Source organism: Siniperca chuatsi, linkage group LG4 (assembly GCF_020085105.1).
Source record: "Siniperca chuatsi isolate FFG_IHB_CAS linkage group LG4, ASM2008510v1, whole genome shotgun sequence".
Taxonomy (NCBI): Eukaryota; Metazoa; Chordata; class Actinopteri; order Centrarchiformes; family Sinipercidae; genus Siniperca; species Siniperca chuatsi.
Genome location: NC_058045.1, coordinates 14,343,361 through 14,358,444, shown reverse-complemented (window position 1 = coordinate 14,358,444; position 15,084 = coordinate 14,343,361). Strand labels below are relative to the sequence as shown.

Here is a 15,084-nt window from a genome sequence, read left to right as displayed (position 1 = left end):
GATATCAGAGTGGAAACTTTCACCATACTAACAGTAAAACATACCATTCATGGATACACACAAACTTCTACTCTCATTTCTGCACATATAACAATGCAACACACTGTATATTGATTTAGGTGACATTGTGTGGGTCAGTGGTATTTTAACACTCATATGAATACAAACAGTGCAGCAAACTGACATCACAACTAATGCAAATGTGTCAAGTGAAATAACAGTGAAAAAGATGCATGACTCACATGCATCTGGAGTGTTCCTATCAATGTACTGGCTGAAGTCGAGGAGAAACTGGGTGTTGTTGAGTGACAACTTCAGCTCTTTGCAGTACTCCCTGAAGAAACAGTATTGATCAGTTTCAGCCCCTTGTTTGTTCCTGTATAGCGAAAGTGGGTTGTACAATAATGTTGGGGATCACTCACCTTGGAGCGATGTAGGTGTAACCAAACTCATCAAACCTCTCCAGCTGTATGGTTTCCATGGCTTTTGAAAACACAAAAACACCTTTAGGCTCATAATAGGATTGTGGATATTCCACACTGGAGATTAGATGCTTGAAAGTGTGATCTCTATTCATGAAATGATGTAAATGCACTGGTATTTGTGCTGTAAGATGACTACATGAATCCAGAAACAAGTGGATGGTCATATCGCATTTTAAGTAATGCCAGTGGGCAATACATGAACACAGTAGTACACATACTCTACCTGAAACATCCCCCACACATGCAGACACATAAAATATTGGACTGATATGAGGTGATGGATTAGGGTAGAGAGTGTGGTTGGAGGTGCAGTTTGGAGCCATGAGAGAGTAACTGAGTGAGAAATACTTGCCTTCTTGCCCTGTTGTGAGATGAGGAGAAAGTAGGAAAGACAAAGGGTGATAAAAATGCATTCATCATCTGACAAATGATGTCATACCTGGGAAAATGTGATGAAAATTGTAGGTATTTCCCACAGTAGGTAATAAAATACTGTGCGTTAGTGAAAACATGTTAGATCTAACAGGCAAACTTTGAATATAAAAAAAGATTCAGTGCACTTTTTAGAAATGCAGAACAGGAAATGATCCAAGTTGGACTACAGCATGGGCATGCAAGGAAATAATATGTAAACATACAGCAGTAATAAAGAAAATTCCTTCCACTCTATGCTTTGTCTGTTCTGGCTCTGGATTCCATTTAAATTACTGTCTGGTAATTCGTATCTCATAAATGACATGACAGGCATCAACGGCCATCATTCACTGGTCTCTTAAAATGAAGACATTTTGGACATTGCCTTTAAAATATATTGAGTCATGTGGTGCAGTCTGCAAAAAAAATTACTGAGCACTGAGTTTCCTCGGGGTCATGGAAATCTGGTGCAGGATGAAACAATGCCCTTCACATAAAACATAACAGGCAGATTAATTGTCCCTCTGTCTCTCTAGTCGGGGCAGGGATTCTCTGTGTCCAATTGCTTTCCACACCATGCATTCTTTCTTGCTCTTTACTTCTCTGTCACCATCTCTTCAACCCCAGTATTAGGTCATTTATTCAATGCATGCAGCATTCCTGCTATATGGATGAAAAAATCTAAGTTCATCCATCACACCCTCAGCTAGGGACCTTCTCTAATGTATTAGGAGGACAAGTGGCTGCAGGAACCACCTACTGCAGGAAAGTGGTAAGATGGATCGAGGTACTGGAGGTCTGGCTCCAGTGTGAAACTCTATATGGCTGTACAGAGAACTTTAGAGTCCCAACCTCACTATCAGAGCAGCAGCAAGGCATGGTTTGTTACTTTCTTTAACAGGCCTGTAAACGTTCTGACAGCCTTTATGGCACAGTGACAGACTCACTATGGCAGAGAGGGAGTGATACAGAGGCCGGAACTCTCATTTGTTGGAATAACTGCACCATTAGCTGTTTATGCTTTGTGGTGTCACATCAAAGTTATGAAAAATCCACTAAAGCCAGATGGTTATGTGCTGATTCTGGTGTTTTTCTATTAATTATATTCCTTGATCAAAGCGACTATCCCCCGATGCATCTATAAAGTCATGATTAAGCATTCATACCTCAGTCTGTCCATCCATCCTTCTAACCATCCACCCATATGTAATCACACAAACATATAGAGGGCAAACATGCTTATGCAGTGGAAGAGCATCACATGGCAAGCGAAAGACAGAGGACACAGAATAGTAAGTACTTGCCCCAAGAAGAAGCTGTAAAATTCCAATGTGAAAGCAGGACAGGACAGAATAACTTGCATCAGAATCAAAATGTAATCAAAAGAATTGTATGAAAAGTGAAAAGTGTGTGTGTATATGAATGAGATTTGTCCTTGTGATTATTAGCTATGTTCTGAGCTGTAAGGAGAAGCCAGAGTGTATCACACAGTGAGACAGCCTTGAGATCACAAAAAAGAAAAAGGGGGGAGGGGAGAGGGATATTATGAGAAATAAAGAGAATGAGGTGAGGACAGGTTTACAGATTAGATACAGAGAAAAATAGAGAGACAGAGGGTAAAGAGTAAAGTCTGTCTGGCTTTGGATAGCCTGTTACCCCATGAAAAAATTAGGAAAGAAAAGATAGAAGGACAGGGAGGTAGATGAATGGAACTGGCCACTGAAACATTGTGAAAAGGGTGGAGTGCAGAAGAAGAAAAAATAAAGTTTGGTAGGAGAGGCGATAATGAGCAGGGAGAGGAGGTGTGGGAGGTTTTGTCTTCTCCTAAGACAGCAGGAGGGCCAGAAGAGGGGAGTGAAGAAGCAAAGAAGAGTAAAATGTTGACAAGATCAAAAGAGCTAGTGCCTGGGCTAGGTCTGGGAGAAGGAAAGCATGTGGATGAGTGTGTGTGGGAGTGCAGGGCGACTGACCAGTGGGTTACACTACAAAAGAAAAGCACCGTGGGGATCCGCTGATCTGAGCAGCAAATACAAAGGAGTGGTTGTGGTTCCAGCTAGGAGCAAATGATATAACGCAAGAGGAGATGCTCAAGAGTACGACCCAAAGAAAGTATGCATGGGAGTTGGTTGTGAGGCACCAGCAAAATTAAATCTGACTGATTTGTTTGCACACTGTTTATCATGAGGGTGTATGCTATACTCACACATAGCTTGTTTCATGTCATCCCCCAGTTTAGCTTGAATGAAGTGTTCACTGTACTTAGGCAGAGCAAGAGCCAGGCTGCAGAAAGGACAATCACAGTCACACTGGTGATAAAATTTTGTGGTTGTGGTCATTTGAGTGAATAATTTGTTTAGGAAACTGAAACTCTTCTAAGTTCCAATTAAAAGGTTGTTTAAATCATGCAACATTTTCCAAAATGTTCTGTGAAGTACTTTTAAAGACTTTAGTTGCATGTCATTATAGGGAATTTCTATCAACCAAAAAAAATGTACAACTAATTTACGTTTCCACGTTTTTCAGAAAGCCATACTTTGCTGCACGTTCAGTGAACTGCAGAAATGATCTAACTCTATCTTAAATGTATTTTCCATTAACAGAGCAGAACCTGTTGTTAGAAACAAGAGAGTGACCCCTGTTGGCTTAAGCAGTGTCCTCCATCAACTGGAGTGCTCTCAGTAGTTAGTGGTAGTGAATTGTCTGAAGTAACACAGAGACAGCTTAATGAACCATAAAGAAATATCACAAAATCGCTGCGGTGGCTCACCTGTAATCTGTTCCATTGACTGGTGCCCACGTGTAGGTCCTGACTCCTCGATCAATGTACCTCTGCCAAAGATGATATACACAGGAACAACATTCAGAATTGCTTTGTAATGTTAAAGTAAGTAGTGCTTATTTTTTTCATGTATCTGTATAACATCCAGGTAAAAAAGAGATTATAAAAAGACCATTTTCAGCTCAAACAAGGAAGTCTGACACATAATCAGCAGCTCATTTGTTTTTTCTCTCTATGAAATCTGTGGGAAAAAAAACAAAACCAATGAGCCTGACAAATGTTGGATAATGGATAAAATGTTGCACTAAAAATATATTGTTATTTCAGCCCCAGTTAGTCTATTCTACAATGTCTGAAAACATCTCTGCAGCATTACTGCAGAACATGCAGCTGCAGGGCAGAAGCATGATAGGAGACCTCTACAAAAGCATAGGAAGAAATGTAAAGTTCCCCAACATACTGTAGTGTAATATGTTAAGCACCTTCCAGTATTTTTCTTACCTCATCCTGAGTTTTCACCAGTGTGTGAATGGTACGTTCACCTGTCTCACCATCAATCATCATTCTCCGGATCTATAGGGAGAGACGAAGAAACAAACAGTATACATGTAGTTTCAGTGTCGCTGGATCTGATTCACTGAGTATCAGCTGATTTGAAAACATTCTGTCTCATAACCTCATACTACGAGTTAGGGACACTAAATAAATCTCTTGCAGGGACTGATCATGATAGCTTTATGCCTGAATACCTGCCTGGATGTGTATGCACATCTTTACCTTGGCTTTAGTGTGTGTATGTCTATGTATATGGCGGGGGTGTTCACTCTACCTCCACTTTGATATCATTCTCCAGCTCAGCATCCAGGAAGTCTAGGGTAACAGGTTCCTGGAATTTAGGATTCTGTGGAAAGGATGATATTTCAGTGTGAAGTGTGACACTATTAAAGAATACTACACACAAACAAATCTAATGACAGATAACAGGATCGATGTGAACAAAACAGAAAAGAACCCTTTACTTTAAGCTTATTCTGAGTCATTTCGCTGGAAGCAAAGTTTATTATGTAATAACAGACTTTCATATCACTCTATCTAAAACCTGCTAAGATGATAAAGTAAAATGTTATAAAAAAGCAGTGGACCATTTTACATTGTTATTCAGAGATGGGTTTTTACTATGGCAATCAGCCATAAAGAAGAATATACTTCTGCATCTTAGTACTCCCACTGCATTGAGTAACATATAGTGGACTTTAATTATTTGAGTCACAATGTTCTTTTGTATTCAATTCAGGAGCAATGCCAATCGTTTTCTTTAACACATGAATCTAATCAAATCCATGGCATAAAAGATAGAGGGTACCATATGGCAGCATTTTGACAACATATCTGTGACACCAGACACAGCTGAATCAAATTTGATACGAAGTGACACTGGACCCTATTAATGTCCTCTCTTAAAAACCCTATACGTCTGAGTGGCTTTATGGTGGTATAAAATAGTAGCAGTAATCTAGTGCTTCTCTATAAAACAGCAGTACATGGAATCTGATACCAGTCTGTCCTCCACAGCGTTTATTCACTCTGTGACTTAAAATGTGGGGTGATGCAGTGAGATCATACTGTGTTGATACGGTGTTTTCTATAGTTTCTTGTTTTTATGTTGACATATAGCAGTGACTGAAAATAAAGAAACATTGATAATAACAGTTTTAACTTGAAAGGAAGCAAGAGAAAGAAACTTAAAGCTTAAATTTCAAAAGGAACTACTAGTAGATAAAGTGTGAATCACCACACGGACAAGAAAAGCAATAAACAAAATAATCAATTAAATGGCATGAGCTGAGTTCCTTACATTTGATGGTAAGTGAAATGAAATGGAGCAGCAAAGAAAGATGATTAAGATGAAGCATCTCAACATGAAAATGAGAAAAGAAAGAATAAAAAGATCAAGAGGTGTAACACTGGGTAATACAGAATGAAACATCAAACATATATACAAGAAAGACAGGAGATAATATGGAAAGAACGCAAAATGGGAACTCTGGATGGTGTGAATAGCAAAGTGAAAGAGATCAAATGAGAGATAAGGAGTGAGAAAAGCAGAGCAACAAAATTTAAAAAAAGAAAAAGAGAGTAGGAGAACACTGTATGTCAGCAAGAGATTTGTTGAGGTGAGCTGGGGTATGAGATCAAAATAAAAATGCTACTACAACATGGGAGATTTGTGTGATGAATATAGAATATGTACAAACATAATCATATACAGAAAGAGCCACTGCTGATCCAGAGAGATGGGAAATGTTCACAGGGCCCAAGGTCACCATCAGCATCAGTATTCACACGATCTCCCATTTGGCTGATTTAATGAGACAATGATTGATTGACAGGCAGCCCTCCAAGCCTTATACACACACACACACACACACACACACACACAGACACACACACAGAGTGTTGATGGGAAATTAATAATAATAATAATAATAATGCTGTCTTGCTTGAATGCTACATTAAACTGATAGAATTCTGACAATGCCTTTGTGTGTGTGTGTGTGTGTGTGTGTCTGTGTTATAACACTAAGGCTGTTCGCAGCTGGCATTGCTTTGTATACATTAAGTTACATAAGTTACCTTATTAGTGATATCAGCTACAAAGCATAATCTCAATACAAAGTTATGACAACCCCGTCCTCTTCCCACTGTATTTTCTCTAGTATCCACATTGCTGCACTTCTAAAATCAAAGCGCAACAAGGAATGAGTACATGGAAAAAGGAGGCAGAAGCGAAGGTAAAAAATACCAAAAACACTCGTAGAAAAACTTTGGTGGAAAAACCAACAAAAAAACCTGATGTTTTGCACAAAAACAACCATTTGTATATTTCTGTTTTATAATCATTTTTTATTTTAATTAGTTAATGCTGAATCATCATATGTCTCAAATAGACCATTAAGAATAACTTTCCCCCTCATTTAGGTATGCGCCATCACCAGGATTTACTTTCTCTCAGTACCCTGTCACAGAATATGCTTGCACAAACGCATGTGCACAATTACAAAACATACTCACACTTTTGTGTGTGAGCCAGAGTGATCATTACAAGCAACAGAAGAATGCACCATCACTTTAGTTTGGGGGAATTCAGACATAGGTTTGTAGATCACATAATTGATGCATAATATCCCCTGCAAAAAATAATGATTTCCTATGGTGACTGCTAGTATATCTATTGAAAAATATATCTATGGGACTACAATACAGAAAATGCTACATTACTACCTTTAGGGACTACTTCTGCAATATACAGTACTTCTACTTTGTCTCACCTCATGAAAAGTGACAGCATACTTATTACTGAGCCTGAGCTTCCTGTTACGAATCCTTTTCTGGGAAAAGTATGAAAAGATGCACAGTGTTGCATTTTGGAGTTTCACAGTTTCATATGTCACAATGTGTGTGTGTGTTTGGGGGGGGGGGCATTTATAAATATCCTGCATGCCTAGATACCGCAGTCTACTGAACAACACCATTGCATTTTTTTCCTTGTTTACAATTATATATTTTTCACCATTGTCTCTGTACAAGTAACATCTCATTTCATGTAACTTCCAGGAGCCCAGAGTTATAGTTATATACTAATACTTGATTTACTGTGCTTTGACAACATGTGAATTAACACACCAATAAAACCAATCAAAATGAGGATCAAAATAATTGGATCCATAAGTGTTTGTCTAAATGGATTAGATTGATGGATGGGATGTAAGTGTGTGTCCCCAAGGATCCAGTGTTTCAGATCCAGGGAGGTGTCGCTCTGAATATCATGACCTCAAACACAGAACTCAGTACTGGGCAGCACATGGCCACTGTGCAGCCTGTCAGACCCTGCTTGCCTCGGGCTGAAGGTAGCAGGTTGGAACCTCTTGTGGGGTCATGGCTAATTTTTATTGTGTCACATCTTAATACCTGCCAGTGGCTAGAAGTCCTGCATTTATTTGCAGAGTTGTAAGACTACTCAAGGCCTTTGGCCGGTCAAGACAGGCAGCATAAAATTGATATGGTAATTGTTTGAGCCTTGCTGTAAACATACTTAAAATTGTTATCAAATCAAAAATGTTTAATGAATTGAACTGGCTAAAAGTCCAGTAAAGGCTACCCTAAAAAAACATATTACTCTTTTTATCTTAGAAAACTATCTATGTAAATAAGAAATACAAACAGCAGAAGCATGACATATTCCTACAGTATGTTGGAACAAATTAAATTATATTCTGGGGTGTAATACTTCACATTAAAACACATTATCTCTACTATACACTGCAGTTCCTCTTTTTATCCTTCATTCTTAAACATACCAGATTGCTGCCAAGTTAACACACATCTATTTTATCTCACATGGTAATGAGTGACCTTCTAGCCGACATCTGAGAGCTGATGATATCAAGTCATACTCTAACTGGGGAATGAATTCTCTTTACAAAGATTGATGAGGTGACGGCACATGGAAAAGTTTGAAAAGAGCCTGCACCATCTGCTTGTGGTAGTTTAAGGTTTTTCGTTTGCTGTTTTATTTTGTAGTATTCTCCTTCACTTGTGTGTCTCGTGGTTTTACTTCCTGGCTTTGTTTTCCCTCCAGTTTTGATTGTTGGCTCTTCCTTAATTGTTTGCACCTGTGTCTCGTTGTCTCACCTCCCCTAGGGTATTTAGTCCGTGTCTCTGTTCAGTGTTGGGTCATTGTTGTTACACATGGTGTTGTTCCTTGATGATGTTGGTCTGGCATTGAGTTTTGTTCCAGTCTAGTGGGTGTTCCTGACCTTTGTGTGTGTCATCGTTTGGTGCACCTTTTGTTGTACCTATTTCTAGTGCCCAGTTCCCTGGCATTTTTACAGAGTTCTGTTTTGGATTCTTTGTCTCCTGTGGATCTTGGTTGGATTCTGGATTTTTGTAATTTGCATGCTCCCTAGTGAACTGTTTGCCACCTTGGACTCACTTCCCTGCTTCTACCACTGCCAGCCAGTAACCTATCTGCCTTTTGTCTGTTTGTTTACCTGTCTGCCTACTGGTCTGCCTGTACCTGCCTGTAAACCACATCGCCCTTAATAAACACGGTAGCCATCTGGCTACTTCACCCTGATACCGCTTCCTGGGCATCTGCTTTTGGGTCCACATGCTACTACACAGCACATACGACACTGCTAGCCTGCATATTATTCACTGAATGTAAGCAGTTATTGTGTAACCTTGTGGAATAGTCAGAATATAATGTAATGCTTCAAGACATGGACCTGGTGAGCCACATAAAGTGATGCATAGGGCCAGATGCCATACCTTTGGCTGGAGATTGGGGTGCAGCAGGACATATCCGTTGGGATCAATAGCAAAGTAGTATCCATTTGGACCAATCTGAAGCAAAAGATGAACAGAGGAGGAAAGAAATTAAATATTTGTGTCCAGAAAGTCATATGATGCCAGCATAATGGCAAGACAACTGGTAATATGGTTAAAAAGGTATGTAAAAGAAGGGCCTTAGTGGCCCAAAAAACATGCAACAAAAGGATTTTTGGCATGTTTTTTATTTGTGGATGATTTTATATAGATGTTAGAAAAGAATAACACACATGGTGGAATCACATCACTCACTAATTGCACCAGAGGGAAACCTTTGTGCAAGTTCCTCACAAGTGAGCAAGTCACAAGATTTGATTTCATAAATATGTTTGTCTGCATGCATGTGATCACAAATGGCTGTTAAACTCACTGTGAAGCGTGGCGTGAGTTTCTTGATGTCATCCAGAGACACATCAATCCCCATGACGCCGAGAATCAACTGGTTCTGGTGCTGAGAGAAAGGGATGTGGAAAAACATATTCATCAGGTCTTGATACTGCTGACTCTACTCATGTGTTCAAGCATTTATTTACTGCACCTCGCCATTCCTGTCATCTTTGGTCTTCGTTTTATTGAAGACAGGTAGCGTTCCAGTGATGACCAGACCCAATTCCTGATGGAGAGTCAAGCAAATGCACTATTCAACTCAGGAATCTTATGTTAAAATTAAACAAAGCGGGGACAATATGTCATGTGTCATTTAACTTGTGGAATGAATCATAGCACACAAAAAGTGTTATACCAGAGCATCAAGGTATACATTAGTCCACTGGACTTGTTTGGCCTGCTTGTCTGCCAGAACCATTGGTCTTCCCAGGACATCCAGGTACTCCTAAATTTGACAAACACCACATTTTCCAAATTAATGCTTCCATGCCAGCAGAATCTTAAGTGCTTAATGAATGTGAAAAATAATAAATCATGCACTAACCTGTGTGTTTATTCTGATGGCCCCAATGGAAGGAATCTCATAGAAGTAACCTGGATAAATTATCAGACACAATCATTTAACAAAAACTACTGCATCACGACTCTTTGTTTAGTGTCAGGTGAGTTATCAGACACAGAAAAACAAAGTAAATTGACATCCAGGCTTTTTGCTTGTGCATGTGTGATGAGATTCTTTCCTGATTAACATATGAAAGATTATGATTAGAGTGCAGTCATCACTGTTTGAGTTGCTAAGGACATTTCAGCAGGGTAAAAAGCGCTTAAAAGCATCACTTTTGTTTCTCAAATGATGCTCATAATTACTTCACCATCCTGTCTTCTTTAAACATTCTTGAACTTTATCTGTTGTTTTATACCATCCTTGACCACCTGAGTAGGTTGAAACAAGGTATAAAATGTATTTGAAATCACTGCCAACATCTAGTCTACGCGCCTTAATCTAACACAAGGACTGTAACAAACTGATAACAATACTCAGTACGGATGTGTGTTATGATCTGTGCTGTACCTTTGTTGGAGCAGGCCATCCACTGAATGGGTCCTTTATCATAGTTGTGCTGTCCTACTGAGAAGGTGAAGATCCTCACCTGGAGCATAAGATTCAGTTCAACAATAGTTATCATAACATAACCTCTTACAATGTTAAAACATATTCTTTATAATTCTGTTAGTAAAACAGATTTTTCTCATTTCGCTTCATTTAAAATTCATTTTGGTTGATTGATGATTGTATTGTCCCTCATATAATGTTATTATATACTCTGAATACTATGTTGAACAGACAATTAATTTAAATGTGTTAGATTATTTACATATAATCTAATCTAATATAGAAAACAATCGATTTTCTTTAAAATTATTTTATTGTTTTAACATATTATGATGCTGTCATAATATTTCAGATAAACTGGAATTAGCATTCAAAAAGTCACAGGCAAAATATGTGACGCATTTCAGTTTTAAAAAAGAATTTCTCAACTGCATGTGCTGTTTTGACAATGATGTTGAAGTGTGTGTGCAACCTGCTCATATCCTCAACTTTGTGCATGTGCACATTTGTGTGTGTGCATGTGTGTGCGTGTGTGTGTGTGTGTGTATGTGTGTGTGTGTGTGTGTGAGTAGGTTTTTTCTTTCACACAATATATCTGCCTTCTGCATAAACTTTTAGATATGGAGGATATGCACACGGAAGTTGCAACCCAAAGGGAGCTCCAAAAAGCTGAGTCTAACAAAAACTACAATGGGAAAACATCTACATAGATAAAAGCAAACAATTCACAATGCAGTATCATATGCCCCAGTCTCTCTGTGTGTGTCATCAACGTACCTTTTTGTCAGCATTGTACTTCTCCAGTATAGCCTGAGCTCTTTCCTCTCCTCCATCAGTGAACAGCATGATGATCTTGTTGCAGTTTGCTCTGCTCACATTAGTCTAGTCAAAGGAAAATATGATGACTTTTTAATGAATGTGTAATGTATTTTCATCCAGGTAGCGGCAAGGTATAATAAGAACACTTTTGGTCCATCCTATTTTGGCCCAGAGAAAGATGCCTGTTCACACTCTCATACACTTTGGCATTCGTGTTGTTTTGATGACCTTGTTTAGTGTCATTATCAAGTCAAAACTCCCACTTAATCAACACTCAAGATATCTAAAAAAATAATGGTTCACAGCAATATTTTGCTGTGAATATGCATGGTCCCCAGAGAATGAACCCCAGTGTCTCTGGTGATCTCCAGAACTTTCCTTTTATCTCTACCTCAAACACATTTACGCTCCCAAGGGATACAACCTTTTGAGTTGGATGAGCAAATGGTCTTTCCTCTAGTGACATCCTTGTTTGTCCAATCCAAAACAGTGGGCTGTTATGAAAATTGCAGCTTCTAGGAACTGCTAGCAAGACTTCAGACTTATTGATCCTTGTTAACAGTTCCTATCAAATCTTACCTTATTAAGGCACATATCTTAACCTACTGTATCACTATAATTCTGCGAAAGACCAAGTTCAGAGTTTATTACACATATCACTTTAAGCAGTACTGTTAAACAACCCCACTTGAGGATAATGCTTTGCCATTTCAGGGTGGTCATTCATCTGTAACAATCTAATATTTCTTTCATTGTCTGGACAGTTGAGGCGAGGTAACACATTCAACCAGCAGATGGCAGTGAAAGACAATGTTCTACTGCTGCTGAAAATATGGCGGCATCAAAGGTAACATTCATTCAAAACTTGTTTTAAGCCTCTTGTGCTCTCAGTTACACTGTGAGACAAAATGATTAATGAATTTTTTTTTTACATTAACAAAACAGGAAACTGGAAAATCTTACTGCAGAGAGCTGCTCAAAGGCAAACTCAAAGCCTTTTGTGTAGTTTGTAATTCCTTTAGCTGTTATGTTCTGTACAGCATCCTTCAGCAGCTTCTTGTTCCTAACGTTGGCTTGAACCAGATGGTCGAAACACGCTGTCTTCTTCACCCTGGTGTTAAACTGGGGAACAGTTGGCAAAGAATTACAACCTACAAATCATTCAAACAATTACAACATGTGTGCATATGTAAGAAATTATACAAATGCAGCACGCACACACACACACTCACACATACAAACACTTCCACCTGGCCTTGGCTGTTATCAGGCAGTGGTAAACAGACACATTCATCAAGCCCCACTAATTGCTTCTCATCCTCAGAGCTCAATGATTTGGTACCCATGGAAACAAGATTCTGCTATATAAGGATGAGGTTAAGCAACAACACCATCTTTTTTATTTATTTATTTATTTTTAAAAGGTGAGACCACCTCATTTCCACCCCACAGCACACATATGCACACACACACACTCCACCCAACATTAACCAAAAGCCTACCTCCTTCTATACTGAGCTCCACCAAGTGTAACTGATGGTCCACATTTTCATTGTTAAATATCTGAACTGAACCTTTTAGATTGTCCAGAAGCGAACAGAAAGGACAAGGAGCTCACAATGACAATAAGTACAAATGACTAATATATATAATAACAATATAAATTATATAATAGAAAAGAATATGTAATACTGGTATATGAAGGACACGGGACAGCAGAGTAGTAAACCAGCACATCTATTGTGTTGCAGAACTCTTCTAAAACAATACTACACCTTGTCGATCTCAACTAATCAATGTGTCTCTATGAAATGGTCAATAGGGAGGCTGAAAACACTGATCTACACAGATAAGCAATGAGGCAAAAAGAGCCCTGATATATGTGTGTGGGTGTATAAATGTGTGTGTGTGTTTCCAAAGAGGCTGACAGCCTTACAGTTCCTTTTAGATTGACAATAACAGACACACACATCGCTATTGGTCTGAAAGGCAAAATCACAACAGCTGTGGTTTGACAAAAAGAATAAATCAAGGTGACAGCACATAAACACACACAAACTCACACAGACACACAAACACAGTGGAGGATCTTTTATCACATAATCTAAAGGAGTAGTGAGGAAGGTGAGATGGGAATGTGGGAGGGTGAGGAGCAGAAAGTGACAGGAAGAGGACAGAAAAAGAGAAGGGGGAGGGTGTGAATACAGTGAGACAGTATATCTCATATACTGTAGAAAATGATGAGCTCACAAATTCCGATTAGAAAGACACTATTTTTGTAGATAAGCCCATTATGTCAAAATAAAGAAAAAAAAAAACTACTGTGTAATTTACTGAAAAAACACATTCTTGCTTTGTAAGATAGTGTTACTGGCCTTGTACACAAATGTGAATACAATCTACCACAAATTTCACTGTTCCCTTGTGATCTTATTACAACACCCGTTGTGTCTGTCTGTGTGTGTGTGTGATGGTTCAGGCCTTGGGAATGGATTAGTGATGACACAAGGGAGAAGGCTAATCTTTAAACCCTAATCCCGCTGGACTCTCTTTCTCTGGTTTGGTACTCTGGCTTGCCCACTGGACTGACGCTGCCAGACAGCAGTGACACCAGCTAACACGGCTGAACAGGCTGGATAAAAGTGACTGAGGTTTAGTGAGGTGGGAGGGTGAGGGAGAGCCAGAATACAAGTGAGAAAAAAATAGAGAGGATAAGGACAGAGAGGGAAAGAATGAGCGGAAAGGAACAGCCATCAGCATTCTTCTGACCTACCGCAGCTGTTGAGGAAGTGTGTGAGCATCTTCCATGACCAAATGCCAACTTAGTCCCTGGGCTACTGTTAGTGAGGAGGGATTTATGGGTAATATCAGAGATTAATGATTTAGTGTCAGGTTACACCCTCAAGGCCAGATATAGGGCGCTGTGTGTGTGTGTGTGTGTGTGTGTGTCTCTGTGTGTGTGTAAGTATGTATGAGTAAGTGAGTCGATGACAGAAAAAAAACAGAGAGAGAGAGAGTGTGACAGAGAGAAAGAATAATGAGTGCTGGCAAGGCTATTAAGGGATGATTCTGATTTATTATAACTTATTGTTTTATTTTTGTAGTTTTGTAAATCCTTCCTTATAACATTGTGTTCACCCAGTTACGTGGCAACATTGCTAAAAAAAAGTCAAGATGGAGCAAGAAACACAAGCGATCACATGATCATACAGGTTGTAAACAAAGCCCAACGTTAACCAAACTTATTTGGAAAAGAAAAGTAAACGTTACAATTATGATCCAAACTGTCTGTTGTAAACATCCATCACAGTTTACAAATCTCCCTGGATCAACTTTTACATACTGTACTTCCTGTAGTTGTGCACACCCAGTTTTCCTGTGCAGTAACGGATTAGTACCAACATTTTCGTTGCGGTCACCTTCAGTTGTACCTCCAGATCAAGTGGTTTGGATAATCTGACTAAAGTGTTGGCTTGTTTACAACCTGAACTTTGTAGCGATGTCTCTGTATTTCCAGTTCTCAGAAATTACTTTGGTAAGAACAATGTTATTGTATCTAATTGCACTGGCCAAAGCTACAAATATAAGACCCAAATTGTAATAAAGCTAAATGATCCTTTTAGCACCTTAACGCATCCATGGGTGCCTTGCATCTTCCTCAGGCCACTAATGCATTACAGCACTGTAGTTTTTAC

At 39.0% G+C, this 15,084-nt stretch overlaps 1 protein-coding gene across 5 annotated transcripts in view; it reads right to left on the bottom strand.

The window, feature by feature from the left end:
* The window catches only part of LOC122875527 (voltage-dependent calcium channel subunit alpha-2/delta-1), a 60,659-nt gene that overhangs the window by 12,234 nt on the left and 33,341 nt on the right, over positions 1 to 15,084 (bottom strand). For 2 of the 5 annotated variants that reach the window (XM_044194776.1, XM_044194777.1), the window contains exons 11-26: positions 12,353 to 12,511; positions 11,348 to 11,452; positions 10,529 to 10,607; positions 10,001 to 10,050; positions 9,812 to 9,901; positions 9,608 to 9,682; positions 9,440 to 9,520; positions 9,010 to 9,084; positions 4,508 to 4,579; positions 4,180 to 4,251; positions 3,667 to 3,728; positions 3,103 to 3,179; positions 2,204 to 2,215; positions 838 to 846; positions 423 to 483; positions 243 to 334 (exon numbers count right to left, since the gene is read on the bottom strand). In XM_044194776.1, the coding sequence (XP_044050711.1) occupies positions 243 to 334; positions 423 to 483; positions 838 to 846; positions 2,204 to 2,215; positions 3,103 to 3,179; positions 3,667 to 3,728; positions 4,180 to 4,251; positions 4,508 to 4,579; positions 9,010 to 9,084; positions 9,440 to 9,520; positions 9,608 to 9,682; positions 9,812 to 9,901; positions 10,001 to 10,050; positions 10,529 to 10,607; positions 11,348 to 11,452; positions 12,353 to 12,511 (1,171 nt within the window). The remainder of the gene's footprint in view (positions 1 to 242; positions 335 to 422; positions 484 to 837; positions 847 to 2,203; positions 2,216 to 3,102; positions 3,180 to 3,666; positions 3,729 to 4,179; positions 4,252 to 4,507; positions 4,580 to 9,009; positions 9,085 to 9,439; positions 9,521 to 9,607; positions 9,683 to 9,811; positions 9,902 to 10,000; positions 10,051 to 10,528; positions 10,608 to 11,347; positions 11,453 to 12,352; positions 12,512 to 15,084) is intronic. The other 3 variants (XM_044194779.1, XM_044194780.1, XM_044194778.1) reach the window with 2 other exon arrangements.